The 17,785-nt window shown below is 50.6% G+C and overlaps 1 protein-coding gene across 7 annotated transcripts in view; it reads left to right on the forward strand.

Moving 5' to 3' along the window:
• Nucleotides 1-17,785, forward strand: part of PIK3C2B (phosphatidylinositol-4-phosphate 3-kinase catalytic subunit type 2 beta) — an 81,297-nt gene that overhangs the window by 26,743 nt on the left and 36,769 nt on the right. For 6 of the 7 annotated variants that reach the window (XM_053604241.1, XM_053604236.1, XM_053604239.1 and 3 more), the window contains exons 3-12: nucleotides 3,676-3,776; nucleotides 4,375-4,529; nucleotides 4,830-4,950; nucleotides 7,795-7,906; nucleotides 8,044-8,123; nucleotides 8,507-8,570; nucleotides 11,612-11,758; nucleotides 12,420-12,453; nucleotides 13,381-13,576; nucleotides 14,568-14,690. In XM_053604241.1, the coding sequence (XP_053460216.1) occupies nucleotides 3,676-3,776; nucleotides 4,375-4,529; nucleotides 4,830-4,950; nucleotides 7,795-7,906; nucleotides 8,044-8,123; nucleotides 8,507-8,570; nucleotides 11,612-11,758; nucleotides 12,420-12,453; nucleotides 13,381-13,576; nucleotides 14,568-14,690 (1,133 nt within the window). Of the gene's footprint in view, nucleotides 1-1,136; nucleotides 2,236-3,675; nucleotides 3,777-4,374; nucleotides 4,530-4,829; nucleotides 4,951-7,794; nucleotides 7,907-8,043; nucleotides 8,124-8,506; nucleotides 8,571-11,611; nucleotides 11,759-12,419; nucleotides 12,454-13,380; nucleotides 13,577-14,567; nucleotides 14,691-17,785 lie in introns of those variants that run through there. The other variant, XM_053604243.1, reaches the window with a different exon arrangement.

Here is a 17,785-nt window from a genome sequence, read left to right on the forward strand (position 1 = left end):
GAGTTAGGGGATTCATTACTGACTCTGTGGCTGAATGGCCCTGTGGACTTGAGCAAGTTGCTTCCGTTTTCTGAGGCCCTGCTCTGCCAAAAGTGCTGCATGGCAATGAAGATCATTCACAATATTAACCACTTGCTTAATGCTCACTGAATACCAGAACCTGGTCCAGATCTCCACAACAACCCTTCCTGATAGTCCAAAGCCACACAGCAAGAAATGGCAGAGCTAACATTCAACCGCAGCCTCTCTTGTTCCAAAGCGCTCTCTCTCTCTCTCTCTCCCCACCTCTCTTTCTCTCATGTTCTCCTTCTGTTTTTTATTGTGATAAAATCTACATAACATAAAATTTACCATCTTAACCATTTTAGTGGCATTAAATACATTCACATTGTTGTGCAATCTTCACCACTATCCATCTCTACCCAATCTCTTTTCACAATGAATACTTAGAGATGGCTGGGCTTATGCCTCTAATCCTAGCACTCTGGGGAGGCCTAGGCAGGAGAATTGCTTGAGCTCAGGAGTTCAAGACCAGCCTAAGTAAGAGTGAGACTCCATCTCCACTAAAAATAGAAACATTAGGCTTGGTGTCTGTGGCTCAAGCGGCTAAGGCACCAGCCATATACACCTGAGCTGGTGGGTTCAAATCCAGCCCAGCCCGCCAAACAGCAATGACAGCTGCAACCAAAAAATAGCCAGGCGTTGTGGCAGGTGCCTATGGTCCCAGGTACTTGGGAGGCGGAGGCAGGAGAATCGCTTGAACCCAGGAGTTGGAAGTTGCTGTGAGCTGTGATGCCACAGCACTCTACCCAGGGGGACAGCTTAAGGCTCTGTCTCAAAAAAAAAAAAAAAAAAAAAAAGGAAACATTAGCTGGGCATTGTAGTGGGTGTCTGTGGTCCCAGCTACTTGGGAAGCTGAGACAGGAGGATCTCTTGAACCCAGGACTTTGAGGTTGCTGTGAGCTAGTCTGATGCCACAGCACCCTAGCCTAGGCAGCAGAGTCAGACTGTTGCCAAAAAAAAAAAGAAGAAAAGAGGTCGGGTGCAGTGGCTCACACCTGTAATCTTAGCACTCTGGGAGGCCGAAGCAGGTGGATTGCCTGAGCTCATGAGTTTGAGATCAGCCTGAGAAAGAGTGAGACCCCGTCTCTAAAAATAGCCAGGCATTGTGGTGGGCATCAGTAGTCCCAGCTAGTTGGGAGGCTGAGGCAAGAGAATCGCTTGAGCCCAAGAATTTGAGGTTGCTGTGAGCTACGACTCCATGGCACTCTCCTGAGGGCGACAAAGTGAGACTTTGTCTCAAAAAAAGAGAAAGAAAATATTTAGAAAAAATATGCAATATGACAGTAATAATTTTACTTTGATCAGTACATTGCATAAAATAACAAAATATCTATACTGAACCCCCAGGTAGGTTCCAGGGCAGCTTTGCTTTTTTGAATGGTTTGGAGATTTGGAGCATCTCCATGGGTGGGACCTGAAGGTCATTTTGTGTTTCACCGTTGGCCCCTGGACAACCTGCAAGGAGTCAAGAGACACCCTCTCAGCTGATGACTTTTGTAGTAACTTAGCATCCTACTCAGTCCATTCCTATTTCCTGCATATCTATTGTTTAAGGGGCACAGGGACTTTCCCACCTTGTGTCCAGACTTTGGGATCCTTCCCAAATCTGAAGAGCTACACAGTCCTTCCTTCCTCTCCTTCTGCTGAGTCCCCCCAGAAGCAGAATCAGCTCCCAGGACAAGCCACATCTCCAGAGTTCAGGGCTTTTTAAAGGCTCTGCTCGGAGAGGTGGGGCTGTTCCTGCTATTTATAGGACCTGGGAGATTCCTATTCCCAGCTCTGAGTTCCTTGCACAGAGCTGGGCCTGCTCACTAAGTCAGGGCACCCTGGTAGGCGGTCACCTCTCTGCTCCCTTTCTCTCCTGCCCCCAACTCTCTCTCCCTTTCCTGTCCCCTCTGAGTGTCGTCAGAGTTCTGAGAGGGAGCTCAGTCCAGAGTCTCCTTGAAGAAGTGACGAGCGCAAAGCAAAAAGCTCTTGCCCGTTCTCAGTGGGGAAATGCGGCCTTGGTCCTCTCCTCAGCTTGGTGCAGGAGCTCAGTCTGCTGGGAGGGGGGACCCCTTGGGCCTTCGGCCTGTACCGCCACCCCGCCTTCGCCGGGCTGCCAGCCTCTGCCCCACAGACACCCCCAGCCAGCATCGGGTGATGCCACCAGGGTCTGCCAGCCGGGCAAACGTAAGTGGCTTTTGTTTTCTTACCATGCCAGTGAGTGGTACTAAAAGGGCATGAAAATGGCCTTCAGTAGTCACTCTGTTCTCTCCCTCTCTTGCTTTCTCCCCTCATCTGTCTCTCTCTCTCCCCCACCTCTCTCTGTCTCTCTTTCCCCTTTCTCTCTCTCTCTTGTTAATTGCTGACAGTGGTACTATTGTTTTGACTAGAACACAGGCACGAACTTGGCAGAGCCTGGGCCTCACATGCCAACTGCCCCCACTGCTGCCCTCCCCTCTATGCACCCCTGCCCCTCCACCACTCGTGCATACCCAGGGGAGCAAGGCTAATGAGAGGGTCACCCAGAGGAGACAGTCTGGATATTCAAATGAGAAGCTCAGTTCCTGCCATCTGTCCTTAGGGGCAGGGGAGACATGAGAACAGCAGCAGGTGGGAGGAGAGACGTGAGGCCCTGAGAGGTGCACAGCTCTGTGCACAGGTCACAGCCATAGGCTCCCCCCGGAAGCAACTGATGGAACCGGATGCAGGCTGGGACTCCATCTGAGCTGAAGCTTCCTCCCAGTGTGGCCTCCACAGCTGCCCTGGGCAAGCCTGTCAGGCAGAAACCTGTCATGCACCAGCTCGCCCTACCCCCACCCCCTTCCTCCTTCCTAGGCCTGGGATACAGGCCTTGTTTAGGGCTTCTTTAGAATCCCTCCTGGGTGTCTGAAGGCAGACCTGGGATGGGAGACACCTTGGGACTTTGCCTGAGAATCCCACCACCGCAAACATGTTCTGGACAAGGAAGTGGGGCCAAGGCCTGCTCCCTGACATTCCAGCTCTTCAGAACAGGTGGATTTGGGAGCCAGGAGGAGCCAGGCCTTCTATCAGGTTCTTTCCTGTCCAGACCAGTGCTTTGACGCTTTCTTCCTCAAATAACATATCCTGAGAAGGCACATGTGTCTGAGTCACTCTAAGGGCTCTCAGTCACTCTGTTTTGGGTCCCTGGGGCTTATTGTGAGCTTTTGCCCAGGGCCATGCTTCCCTGGGGACCATTTGGGCAACCCACTTGCCTTAACCCCAGCAGAGGGGCTGGGAAAAACAGCTGCCTGCTCAGCTTCCCGTCGTACCTCTGGGAGCATCCTTCAGGGGATGTTGGAGCGGCCCAGCAACTGGCTCTGTTGTGCTTATTAGACTTTCGAAAGGGGTTTGGCTACACTCTGGTCCCTCCCACCCATGCTTCCTTGCTCAAGCAAAGCTTCAACTCCTTTTTCAGCTTGGCTCTTGGTCTCCTGGGACAGCAGATAGATGTTATTCCTGGTTATCCCATATTTTCTTGTGCCCTTTTCACTGAACATTGAGTGAATGGAAGGTCTTTACACCTGGAGTTTAAGAAGTTTGCTCTGTGAGTGTCTGCTGTGGGGAGCACCAGGGGAAAGGCACTGAGTCACTACTCTTCTCTTCAAGGTGGGTTCCCGGCCCCACCCAGTCGCCAATGGCCACGAGTTATTTGAGGTCTCAGAGGAGAGAGATGAGGAGGTCGCTGCCTTTTGCCACATGCTGGATATGTAAGAGTTAAAAGAATGGAGCAGGGGAGTTGGGATGGCAGTGGGGGCTGGGAGGAGGGCCACCCATTTCAGAACTTTCCTTAGGAAGGGAAGAAGCACTGTATTAAATAAACCGCAGTTTATTGCTATAGGATGCTGCCTGTAAGTGTCTGCAGGTTTTTTCATTCTTAAAGTTTCACATTTTTAACAAAATTCGTGGAACCTTGATTGAACAGTCAAATTATCCTAATGACTTTAGGCTCTGGCCCTCAGTTGCCCCTAGCAAATGAACCCCAGCTGGAGATAAGAGTGTTGTTATCTGGAACTAAAAGAGAAAGGAAATGGATTCATAACGATTTTCCATTAAACTTAGCATGGAAAGCTTTGTCATTTTAGAACTATCCCTGCTGTTCAACTGTGGGAAACATTTCGTAACTATAGCGATGTGTCAAGAACAGGTTTCCCAGAGCTGTTTCCTCACTGTTCCCATCCTGGCCTGTAAACCAGGAGGGCTGGACTGAGGGGGCACAGAGGGACCTTGGAGCCTCAGGGCACAAGTGTCCCAGCAGGCCTCTTCTGAAGGCACAGCGAGGCTCTTGATCTCCCTCTTCCTCTGCAGCCTTCGATCTGGCTCTCATGTCCAAGACTACTGTCTCACTGGATATGTCTGGAGCGCTGTCACCCCCAGCCCAGAGCACCTTGGGGATGAAGTCAACCTGAAGGTGACCGTGTTGTGTGATAGCCTTCGAGAGCCACTCACTTTTACCTGCAACTGTAAGTTAGTGGGGAGGGTCAGTGAGCATTCCTTGAGGTGGAGTGGGGACAGCTGTGTTCGGGACTGTAGGGTCCTTTGGTCTTGATTCCCACCTCACCTTTTGGCCCAGATGAAGGGCAGTGAGAAAGCTCTTTGGGGAACTGGCTGTAGGGCCAGCTTTCTAGTCCACACTTTCCCCAACCCCGGACTATTAGCCTGCTTTATCTAGTTGGTGGTGGTGTTGGAGATGGGAGATCAGGATTGGGAAGCTGAGCCCTGCCTGCGCCCACCCTCATGGGTTCCCTGCCACGCCCCTCCAGGTTCCTCCACTGTAGACTTGCTCATCTACCAGACCTTGTGCTATACTCACGATGACCTGAAGAATGTGGACGTGGGTGACTTTGTGCTAAAGCCCTGTGGGCTGGAGGAGTTCCTACAGAAGTGAGTGAACTGGTGGGAATCAGTGTGGAAGGAGGCAGCACCTGCCTTCTGGGTGGTGGGGCTGTGAAGGGCTTCACAGGGCTGGTGCTGGGCTTGGGACTGGGAGCTCTGCTCCAAATCCCACAGTCAGGATTCCTGCTTTCTGGGCACACGCTCAGCCACGTTGCACTTTCCCCAGGAGCTCTGTCTTCCAGCAGGATTGGCTGGCTTCCTGAGCTAAGGCTGCTGTGGAAAGAGCTTGGAGCTGGGATTAGGCAGACTAGGTCATATCTGCTTTCACATTTACGCTTGTGGCAAGATGTATGTATTAGGGGGGCAGGGATGGGGTCAGGAGGTCTGTGTAGGGTTGTTTCTCTTGCTCTAGATTATGTGCAGTGTTTTTATGACCAGGGCCAGGAGGAAGATTAGGCAGGATCCTCAGGGAGAAATGACGATTGCTCTCTCTCTCTCCCCCTTCCACCGCCAGCATGCCTTTTCCCCTGCTGGCCTGTGCAGCTAGACCTCCTCCTCTCAAAGGCTCACCTCCAGCTCCTCTCCATCCAGTGCCCTCTGTGGAAAGCAACCTCCCTGGAAAGTCTGATGTGGACCGTCTGAGGCCACCCCCTTTCCACTTCTCTGGGGCTCTGGAAGGCTGGGGTGGAGGCAAGACAGGGGCAAGGTCACCAACTCTCAGGTGGGACACTGTGTGGCAGCAGACAGATGAAGAGATCTGCTTTCCTCTCCAAGCTTCAGCGAGGCTGCTGCCCACCAGCTCTGGCACTTGGAGGAAGGAGAGGCAAGGATGGTTGATCCATGGCTGGAGCGTAGGATTGGCAGTCAGGACACAAGATTAATTCCTTGGCTGATTTCTTCAACCTTAGGGATATTGTGGGGTCCACTCCAGCCTCTGTGTCCACATCTGGAAGCTGAAGAAAAGGAAGGGGGCAGGGCCTGCACGGCACAACTTCAGGGGCACTGTTCACATGTGCTCCACGCAGCACTTGCTTGTATACACACCTTCCAGGTGAGACAGGAGGACCAGGAAAGCCCCAAACACTCTGCCACTGTGGGTAAGGTAGAGCTTCCCTCACACCATGACCAGTTGTAAAGCCTGACCCTCATCGCCTTTCTGTGAGATGTGGTGAGGGCTAACTATGACAATGACCCATTGAGCAGTCAGTGAATATTAGCAGGGAAGGACCAGGCCAAAGAGAGGAATCAGGGGGCTCTAGATTAGTTAGATACTACCATTTCCCTTGCAGCACCCCCAATCTTGGAGCCCCTGACTCTAGAGGTTGTGGGAACTATCAGGTTCTGCCATTCTGCCAAGACCCAGGTGCAGCATTCCCAGTGAGGTGGGGCAGAGTCAGTGGTCCTGAGTCATGCCCCTCTCACTCTGACTTAAATGCACACATATGAAGGGCTTCCACAAAGAAGGTCAAGTAAGCACCCAGGGATCTGTGGCCCAGACTCCTGGTCCAGAAAATTCTCTCCCACCCAGCAGAAATTACAGTCTAGGTATCTGGCCCAGCCTTCAGGCCTCTGACACATCCCCTAGGGTGGGGATGGAAAGGACCCTCCAGGGATTCCAGAAGACTGCTAGTTCCTAAGGAAGTCCTCACGCTGCCTCCCCTGCCTGCAGGAGGGGCCGATACTGAAGTGGAGAGTAGGACCAGGATGCAGGCTGCTTTCAGATAAGAACCTTGAGACAGTCCCTGGGGAGGGCTGAGTTTCCTGCCACCTCCTCCATCCCCCGCCACTCTCTTCCTTCCAGACCCTCCCACCAGCTCCAGCCCTACAGCCCAACCTCTGCACCGGCTTTGAGCTGTTGTTCTTTCTGAGCAGTTTGAGGTCTAGATGGAAGGCCTAGCCCCCTCCCTCAGGGTATGGAGAACCTCCTGAAGTCTTTGCTGGACCTAGACTGACCTCGGGCTCTCTACACCCCACCCCCTACCCTTCCCCCCACCACACCTTGCACACATGCCCCTCCTCTTCTCTCCTTCCTCTCCCCTCCATTTCTGGCCTAGATTCCCAGCTCTGCTGAGGAAGGAAGTCCCTTTCCGGCTTCTGTTACCCAGCTGCTGGGACTGGGCCTAGGCCTGCAGTGTTGGCCCAGAGGTGGTTCTCACTCTGCCCCTTCTCCTTTCTGATGAAGGTGTGATTGGGGGAGAGGAGGCTGGATTACAGAGGGACTCCCAAGGCCCCCTTCTTGAAACTGAGTGGGGAGCCTCACATGTGGGTGTTTGAGCAGTGGGAATGGTATGCAGGTGGGTGTTTTTGTGGAAGTCTGTGGAAATTTATGTGGTTATTCACGATCAGGCAGGACCCACAGAAAGAAGATAGAAACAGAACTTTTATGGAGACATCAGGTCTGGGATCTTGGTGGGTTTGCTTTGGTTGGCCTCAGCACTGTAGGTGGTAACATGGGAAGGAAGTGACCCTCACTAAGCTCCAACATTAGAGCCTGACCACAGGCTGGCTCCCAACATATCTCTTTGTGATTGTCCTCTGTACCAAAGCCAAGAGAATGGGGCTTAAACGACTGCCCCCTGAGATGCCCCTCTGTTCCTCCAACTCTCTCCAAAAGTTCCTACTCCTGGAGTGAACCAGTGATAACAACACAGGTCATATGTACCTGGTGAGTTGAGATTTGAACAAGGATTAGGTATATTAGGTGGATTTTGTTGGGACAGACCTCTGTTTCTCTCCCCAATGCGACATTTTCTAGGAGTCAAGGTAGGGGTACACCACAGGTACTACCCCCTCCCTCCACTTTCTTCTTGTTTCTCCCCAAGGTCAAGGTGTGCATCTCCCTTCCCACCAAGTCCCTAGGATGCTAATGGTCTTATCCTCCTACCCCACCAGCAAACACGCCTTGGGCAGCCATGAGTATATTCAGTACTGCCGCAAGTTTGAGGTGGACATTCGGCTACAGCTCATGGAGCAGAAGGACGTACGCAATGACCTGGCTCGGACGGTTCGTGTGGGGCTTGGCTGATGGTTGCACAAGGCTGGGGAGGTGGGATGTGCAGAGGAGGATATGGAACAGTTTAGGTGAGAGCCGGGGTAAGATATGGGCCGCGCCCCTCTCTGAGTAGGGCACTTCTTACACAGGCAAACGATGACCAGAGCCCCTCCACCCTGAACTATCTCATCCACCTACAAGAGAGGCCTGTCAAGCAGACCATCAGCAGGTGAGAGTGCTGCCACCTTGGATGTGGTCTAAACAGAACGGTGGGGGATCCAGCCAGATATGCTTGCCTGCCTTCTGCTAGGGCTGAGGGATTCTTGCAGCTGTCAAGAGGTTGGGGCCCATGAGGTTTGTCAGGGAAGAAAGATCCCCACTCCAGGACATGTCTCATCTCTTCCCTTTGTATTTTGCTGTCATTCTCTAGCAGTGGTGGAGTAGAAGGACTCTCCCACCTTCGCTCTCCACAGGACATACAGAAAGAGTGGGAACCCCTATAAACCAGAGTCTGATCCCTGAGCTGAGAAGAGGGAGGGAGAAATGGGTTTTGCAGGGCACTGGGTCTTTCATGACCTTGCCTATGATTTTTCCTGGCCCCCCACTCCCCAGGCAGGCCCTGAGTCTTCTGTTCGACACATACCACAATGAGGTGGATGCCTTCCTGCTGGCAGATGTGAGTACAAACCCTGTGGCTGATCCAACTGCCAAAAGCTCTTCCTTGCTCTCCCCCGGTCCTCCTGGGACAAGCACTATGAGGAATCTGGGTAGGGCCAAAAAAATCTATCAGCAGAGCATTCTTTTTGTTCCCCTAGCTCAGGGCAAACTGAGACCACTGGGTATTGGACAGTGTGACAAGTATGTAGAAAGGGCATCTGCTCCTCTGTAGAAGAAATAGGTCAAGAACTGTACCTTGAACCCTTTCTCTGGAATAGAATGTCTCCAAAGCTAAGGGACCTAGAGTGGGGTCCCCAGGTGCTGCACTTGCTGTGTGCAAGGAGTCTGCATCCTCCAAGCAATGGGGACTTTTGGGTTGAGAGGTTCTGTAGTGCTGGTGCCACAGGTAGAAACTAGAAGAAGGAGAGTGTTCCAAATGTGGAGAGGGGCCAGAGCTCTCCCCACTTAAACTTATGTGGAGTTTTAAGCCTCAAAACAATAAAAATCAACATTTGCCCCAAATGTCATAAAGCAAAAGAAAATCTTCAAAAATAACCCCTGTCTCTGGGCCCAGGCGCAGTGGGGGGTTCATGCCTATAATCTTAGCACTCTGGGAGGCTGAGGCAGGTGGATTGCCCTGAGCTCACAGGTTTGAGACCAGTCTGAGGAAGAGTGAGACCCTGTCTCTAAAAATAGCTGGGTGTTGTGGCGGGCATCTGTAGTCTCAGCTACTTGGGAGGCTGAGGCAAGAGAATCGCTTGAGCCCAAGAGTTGGAGGTTGCTGTGAGCTGTTCTGCCACAGCACTCTACCAAGGGTGACAAAGTGAAACTCTATATCAAAAAAAACCCCTGTTTCACTGATCCAGTTATAGTAGTTGTAAACTCTTCCCTTTTGGGGGGATTCGGCGTTGTGTCTAGTTCAGTTCAACCCTCTACTCACTGCCAGAATCCCTTCTCTAGCAGCCTCTGCTTGAGCACTTACAGGAGTGAGGGAGAACTGTCTGAACACCTGTTCTGAGCCAGTCTGGCCCTATGCTGTGGCTGCAGGGGGTAGAGAAGTGTAAGAATTATCTTAGCCTTTACAAACTTGTGTTCTTATTAGAAAAGCGGAATAGTAAAATAAAGCGGTTAGGAGACAGAACAGGATAGTAATGAATCAATTAAGGCAGTGGTTCTCAATTTGTGGGTCGCGACCCCTTTGGGGGTCTCCTGCATGTCAGATATTTACATTACAATTCATAGCAGTAGCAAAATTATAGTTATGAAGTAGCAACTAAAATAATTTTATAGTTGGGGGTTACCACAACATAAGCAACTGTATGAAAGGTGGCGACATTTAGGAAGGTTGAGAACCACTAAATTAAGGGCTCCTGCAGGGTGCTAAATAGGGACATTGGCCGAGATAGTAGCTTCTTAAACGAAGAAAGTCTAGCTGGTCCATAATTTAAATTTACATCGGTTGTCAGGGCTGAACAGGGAGGGACTACCAAGTGAGAAAACTTGGGGAACCAAAGTGCAGAGGGGAGGGGATGGGTGTGGTGTGTCTGTGGGACTGAGATGAGATCTGTCTGGAAACTATGGTAAAGTTATGAGAAATAAGCCTGAGTGGGCAAGTGGGGCCTCAATATGGTCTCTTTGACTTCCTTGCTCTTCCCTGTGGGTTAATTTTCTTAAAACCACAGCTCTGTAGGGGAGACTATGTATGCACTTACTATTATGTAGTAAAGGGTGGTGCCTGTGGCTCAGTGAGTAGGGCGCTGGCCCCATGTACCAAGGGCAGTGGGTTCGAATGTGGCCCTGGCCAAACTGCAACAAGAAAATGGCCGGGTGTTCTGGCGGGCACATGTGGTCCCAGTTACTTGGCAGGCTGAGGCAAGAGAATCACCTAAGCCCAAGAGCTGGAGGTTGCTGTGAGCTGTGATGCCACAGCATTCTACCGAGGATGATAAAGGGAGACTCTGTCTCTTAAAAAAAAATATATATATATATATATAATATATATAAATATTTATATATTTAAATATATAAAATATATATTTAAATATATAAAAATATATTTATATAATATATAAATATATATATATATATATATTTTTTTTTTTTGTAGAGACAGAGTTTCACTTTATGGCCCTCGGTAGAGTGCCGTGGCATCACACAGCTCACAGCAATCTCCAACTCCTGGGCTTAAGTGATTCTCTTGCCTCAGCCTCCCGAGTAGCTGGGACTACGGGCGCCCGCCACAACGCCCCGCTATTTTTTGGTTGCAGTTCAGCCGGGGCCGGGTTTGAACCCGCCACCCTCGGTATATGGGGCCGGCGCCTTACCGACTGAGCCACAGGCGCCGCCATAAATATATATATTAAAAAATATAAAAATGGAGACATTCTACTCCAGAGGAAGGGATTAAGGTACAGTTCTTGACCTACTTCTTCTACAGAGGAGCAGATGCCCTTTCTACATACTTGTCACACTGCCCAATATCCAGTGGTCTTGGTTTACTCCTGAGCTAGGGGAACAATATATATATATATATTATAAAATAAGTAGACCATAGCTAGCAGAGGCAGGCTGGGACTAAGAGGAGGAGTAGGTGGCGAGTGTGGGCATGGCCTGTTTAATTCAATGAGAGAGATGGTTTGCTGATGCTGGATATTTGAGAATAAACAGTGGATTCCTCTGGTTACCCCTGAGGGTCATGAGCCCCTATTCTCCTGACCCATTCCTTTACTGATGGGGGTTGGATGTCCAGCTGGTTATGGACCAGTTAGACTTTCTTCATTTAGGAAGCTATTTAGGGGGCGGCGCCTGTGGCTCAGTCGGTAAGGCACCGACCCCATATACCGAGGGTGGCGGGTTCAAACCCGGCCCCCGCCCAAACTGCAACAACAACAACAACAAAAATGTAATCCAAAAGGAAGCTATTTAGGAAGCTTCCATTTAGGAAGGACCAATGTCCCTATCTAGCACCCTCCAGGAGCCCTGAATTCAATGGTTCTCACCTTCCTAATGGAGTATGAGAGCAGAGCCTTTCAGCCTCACTATGCCTGCCACCTCTCACAGGGGGACTTCCCACTGAAGGCTGACAGGGTGGTTCAGTCTGTCAAGGCCATCTGCAATGCTCTGGCTGCCGTGGAAACCCCTGAGATCACCAACGCTCTCAACCAGCTGCCCCCCTGCCCCTCCCGCATGCAGCCTAAAATTCAGAAGGTAAAGGGGCCCAGGTGCTAGTAGGGGGCAGAGAGGGATACTCACAGGTAACTGTGTTGCCCACTGCTGGGGTGAAGTCAGTGTCTACTTACACAAGAGGCTCTTCTCTCCACCTCCATCTTTCATATTTAAGTGGTTCGACCATAAGAGTTCTTGGAAAACAGATGCTGAATGTGTCCCCTATTCCTGGGGTGGAGGGTGGGCTAGAGTCTGCCCCTTGGAACTGATTGCTGAGAACCCAGGCCAGGAAAGGCTTTATTCATAGTCCCCAAAGTGTCACCCAGCAGCTCGCATATACATCAGTGTGCAGAACCAAACCAGAAGGAAAACCTCTCCTGGCCCAGGGGCTCCAGGCTCCCCAGTGGGGGCTGTGGGCTGTGCAGACAGGGCCAGCACCACAGCACTGTGGTCTATAGTGGGTGGCCTGAGGGTTGGGATGTTTCATTTGGGTGGACACCATGATTTCTCTTGTCCATCAGCTCACTCTGTCCATCACAGAGTCTGGTGTAAACCATTACTCTATCTTCCCTGGGGGATCTCTGCTCCTCGCATTTCAGCCCAGTCTGGTTCAGAGGAGCCCAGCTGTGAAAAGCCCTTTTTCCAGCTGTGATGAAAAAGGCTGTGGTCCTGAAGTTCCCTCCTTCTGCTTTTTCCCCAACAGGATCCCAGCGTCTTGGCTGTGAGGGAAAACCGAGGTAAGGGAACTACTTATTCTTCTTCTTTACCCAGTGGGCAGCTGAAAACTGTGGACTCTGCCAGATTTCTTTTTCTTCCCCAGCCCCCTTGATTTATGTGTCAGTGTTGGCCTGCTGTGTGCATGTGTGTATGTACATGCCGTGAGTGGGTGTGTACGTGTTTTCCTAGATGAGGTGTGGACACAGCTGGAGAGCACATTTCTTTCCACAGAGTGCTTTCTCGGGATTTTTACTAGCCAGTCCTGGTGGTGTCCCTGGAGATGGTGCTGAGGTGGTAGAAGTGTGTGTGTGTTGGGAGCGGGCGTGGCAGAGCTGGCCTTGCCATCCAGATGGGAAAGCCTCCACTCGGGTGGGTTGTGTTTATCCTCCCCACGGCTCACAACCCCTGCATTTCCAGATGGGCCTTGGGAGAGAGTGAGAAAAAATTTTTCACTAGGACTTTTTTGGGATTCCCCTATAGAGCCCTTCAAGCAGAATTTTGCCTTAAAACCTTTATCACTGGATTTACAGCAATTTCTAGTCTTTTGGATTTCTTGGACCTATAAAATATCCCTGAGAGTCTTTTGGGGACCAAGAGAGAACTGCTTGTTTTTTACATTGCCAAACAATGACTTTTTTGAAGTAATTGACAATTATTGTTACCATCATTAACTAAAAGGAAGGACATTTTAACACTAAATATATAGCAACACATAAAAATAAGGACCACGTTCAAATCGAATAACTACCCTTTTCGAAAAGCTCATGACATGCTTCTGCATTTTTCTCATTTCATCACAGATGGGTAAACTTTGTCACGGCTGTTAGAAACCAACTGGCATGTAGGGACCACTGTCCTAGGCCATCTCATTCTAGCCAGCACCATGGCAACAAGACGGGGCTTGTTGAGGCCCCGCCAGTTTCCCCTCTGACCCCTCCCTTTCACAGAGAAGGTCGTGGAAGCACTGACTGCTGCCATCTTGGACCTGGTGGAGCTTTACTGCAACACGTTCAACGCAGACTTCCAGACGGCGGTGCCTGGGAGCCGCAAGCATGATCTGGTCCAGGAGGCCTGTCATTTCTCAGGGGCCCTGGCATTTACTGTCTATGCTACCCACCGCATTCCCATCACCTGGGTAACCAGGTGAGCCCAGGGCTGAGTAGCTTGTAGGGAAGGAGCTGAGTGTGACTTTGGCTTCTTCCCACCTGTATGTGAGCCGACTGTCCCAAGTCTTAGGATACGTGGCATTGTGGTGCAAAAGGTTAGGAGCTGATTGCCTGAGGAACACTTGGGATGGGACACCAGAGGAGAGAGAAAGTCCCTGGGAGATGGAGAAGGTCTTGCTCTTCCCTCTCACTGCTGGCTGCCTCGGCATCCCTGCCCCCTCCAGATCCAAGGCCAGCCATGAGAGGCTTGGGGACAGACGGCTGGTTCCCAGATAGAGTGCTTGCCCCATAGCCAATGGGAGGGGCGGGAGAGGGGTGGAGGATGACCCTTTGTTTGGTGTTCCCTAGGCCTGCAGGGGTGGGTGGAGGAGGACGTTCATTTGGTAATCCTCAGCTCCTTTGCTGGGTCCTCAGCATCTAAGGCTTGAGAAATAGGCACCGGCCTCCCCCCCAGCCCACTTCTCCCACCCCTCCCTTCTCCTCTCTTTGTTCCTCACTTAATGTATTCCTCTGGGCGATTGGGAGAGAATAAAGGAGGCAGCCTGGGAAACCGGGGCCTTCTCTGACCTCTTCTGTCAGGCACCTGTCACGAGCCACAGGGACCCCCATGTGTTGGCATTCACGTCGGCATATGTCGTCTTCCTCCCCCACCCTTCTCGCCTGCGCGTGCGCATACACATAAATGGGTGCACACACAGATACCTGATGGGCTGGAGCTTTCTGTAAGGAGGCGGCAGCTGGATGGCTGGTCCCATTCAAGGAAGAAAAAACACAAGGCTCAGCAGAGGGATCCAGATTGAGTTGTTTCTCCCCAGCACACTTCCTCATATCCCATGTTATAGTTCCCAGAGACAGAGAGGTCCTCCAGGGGACATGGAGTTTGGCTTTAAGGGGACACATACGTAGGTTTGGGTGATGGAGATGGGTTTTAGAGCTGGGCGTCCTGACCTGTCCCCTTCCTTTTGTAGCTACGAAGATTTCTACCTCTCCTGTTCCCTCAGCCATGGCGGCAAGGACCTGTGCAGCCCCCTGCAGACCCGAAGAGCTCACTTCTCCAAGTACCTCTTCCACCTTATCATCTGGGACCAGCAGTAAGCTCTCACCCAGGATGCAGTGCCCAGGCCACTGCAGACCTATGCATCCTAGTGAATGCCCCTGAGGCCAGATAACAAGACCGGGATTAAGGATTAAACCAGTTTCCTTTGCTAACCCTACGAGACAAATCATCCAGCCTCTTATTGTTTTTTTTTTTGTAGAGACAGAGTCTCACTTTATGGCCCTTGGTAGAGTGCCATGGCATCACACAGCTCACAGCAACCTCCAACTCCTGGGCTTAAGTGATTCTCTTGCCTCAGCCTCCCGAGTAGCTGGGACTACGGGCGCCCTCCACAACGCCCAGCTATTTTTTTTGGTTGCAGTTTGGCCGGGGCCAGGTTTGAACCCGCCACCCTCAGTATATGGGGCCGGTGCCTTACCAACTGAGCCACAGGCGCCGCCTTAAACTTTTTTTTCTTTTTTGCAGTTTTGGCCAGGGCTGGGTTTGAACGTACCACCTCCGGCATATGGGGCCAGTGCCCTACTCCTTTGAGCTACAGGCACTGCCCCATCCAGCCTCTTAAGTCTCCACTTCCCCGACTCTTAAATGGGGGGAAGTACAATTTCTACCTCTCAAGTTGTCATGAGAATGTAATAAGAACTAATAAAGCCCTTTGGGATTATAGGTAGACAGAGACCACAGTAATAAAGGGTCTCTGTAAACCACAAAAGGCAATTAATGAAATGTTAGTTGTTAACTTTTTTTTTTTTTTTAAGAGACAGAGTCTTACTCTGTTGCCCAGACTAGAGTGCAGTGGCATCATCGCAGCTCACTGCAACCTCACACTCCTGGGCTCAAGCGATCCTCCTGCCTTGCCCTTTCAGAGTGCTGGGATTACAAGCATGAGCCACTGCACCCAGCCCAGTCGTTAATTTTAGTTACTTTATTGGTTTGATCTTGTATCTCTTAAAGAGTTTAACTAGTCTGAGAGATTCTCATCTTTTCCTTTCTCCCAAAAGTTTCTGTAGACTGGGGAGAGGAGACTGTATTTTTCCCTTGTAGAGAGAAAAGGGAGGGTTGTCTAAAAGAAAGAATAGTGGGCATGGAGCCACAGGAGGATCTATTTTTAGTTCTGTCTCTAATCCTATGTCTTCTCTCACCTCTGTGGCCTCAGTTTCTCAAACTGAGGAGTGGGGACATTTGTTTAACTCAGAGGCAGTTGTGGCACTGAAATGAGATGGGTAGGTTATAAATATAAATATGAAACCACAAGCATAAGATAGAATTAATCACCATTTGTTACCAGTAATGTGGTGTCAGGAAGGTAGGCGTCAGCCAAGCAAAGCAGGAAGGAAATGGAGGAGAGGGGCCTTGAGTGGTGGCAGCGCAGGTGTTGCACCATGCCTTGTCTGTGCTGTGTTCTCTCTTCCCTCTAGACAGTCAGAAAATCCCTTGTGCACTGCCCCCAGCTTCACTTCCTCACACTGACTATATCTGAGTCCTCCTTTGCAGAGCATTGCTGCAACTTAATTTGGAGTGCAGATTAAAGAGACTGAGCAGGGTCCCAGGGAGGCCAAGGATATTGAGACAGGTAGATGAAGAGCCTGTGGAAGTCCTGGAAGGGTGGGTCATTTTACAGATGGACACCTGGGAAGACATCCTACATCCTGCCCTTCATACTTATTCTTAGAGCAATAAAGGTGTACACAAAGGTCCTTAAGCAAACAACTGCCAGGGCAGGAGAAACTCCCCAGTTTTATCATTCCCTTGGGATTCTTTGGCCTCAGTAACTGCTGCTATCAAGGGAAGGGGTGCTATAGAGTGGTTTGGCCCAAGAAGACCCCCACAATTGGCCTTAAATCTCTTTCCCATATGGTATGGGAGGTATAGAAGCAGCCCAGCCTGCCCAATGGCTCTTACTGTGGTCTCTGTCTACCTATAATCCCAAAGAGCTGGTCCATCTTCTTAGCATAGAAGGTGGCCCTGGATGGTCAAGACCAGAGCATTTGGGAGAAAGTGCCACAGTGTGGGGTTCAGAGCTCGGGATGAAGCATTCCTTCTCTTCTTTCTTACCATAGCTACAATCTTGGGTGGGTTGTGCAACCTAGAACAGATATGATAATAGGGCCTATCCTACAAGATTGTTTGAGGAGCAGTTAGGCACTATAAATAGCGCATGGTATATGATAAATGCTTTCTTCTTCGTCGTCTTAGCAGGGGAGCCCTCTCGGTTCCAGTTTTTCTGTTCCAGGTAACTGACAGTAGCTAACACTTGGAGATACTTGCACATGAAAATACTACTTGTATAGCCTAGTTTTAGTGCGGTAAGCACAGTGCCACATAGCCAAAGTACACAGACAGTGTGTACACACATTACACAGTGAAGCTGCGATCCCCTTTTGCCTGAAGGGAAACTGAAGCACGGGCATGTGAGTTAAGTTGCCCAAGGTTGTGAGTGGAGGAACCAGGACTGGAACCCAGTGCATAACAAAAATCCTGGAGGAGGCAGCCTCTGCAATGTAATGTTGAATGGGATGCAGCGAGGAGAGGGGCTGCTCAGGCAGGGAGGAAGTGCAGGGCTGCGGCCAACGCAGTGGTTATCCTGACTGAGTCCAGGTGTAGGTCTCTGGGAGGGATTTCAGAATACCAGATATTCTCAAGGACTGAGGATAAAGGGGGACTTGCCTGGTTGCAGGGTTCTGGTTTTAGTTAGAAAGTCTTCTCCCTCCCCCTTTTCTTAAAACATGAACCTGGAGGCAAGGTGCAGTGGCTCACACCTGAAATCCTAGCACTCTGGGAGGCCAATGTGGGAGATCACTTGAGCCCCAGAATTCGAGACCAGTCTGAGCAAGAGTGAGACCCCATTTCTACTAAAACTTGAAAAATCAGCCAGGTGCTGTGGCTGCCGCCTGTAGTCCCAGCTACTTGGGAGGCTGAGGCAGGAGGATCTTTTGAGCCCATGAGTTTGAGGATGCAGTGAACTAAGCTGATGCCATAGCAGTCTAGCCTGGGCAACAGAGAGTCTGTTTCCAAAAAAAAAAAAAAAAAATACATGAACCTGGAAGCATCTTCCTTGGGTAAAAAGAGAGAGGCCTCAGCTCCCTCTCCTCTTTGCTATGGGGTCAGCTTATTCCCTCTCCCACTGTAGCA

Source organism: Nycticebus coucang, chromosome 10 (genome assembly GCF_027406575.1).
Source record: "Nycticebus coucang isolate mNycCou1 chromosome 10, mNycCou1.pri, whole genome shotgun sequence".
In the NCBI taxonomy this organism is placed as follows: Eukaryota; Metazoa; Chordata; class Mammalia; order Primates; family Lorisidae; genus Nycticebus; species Nycticebus coucang.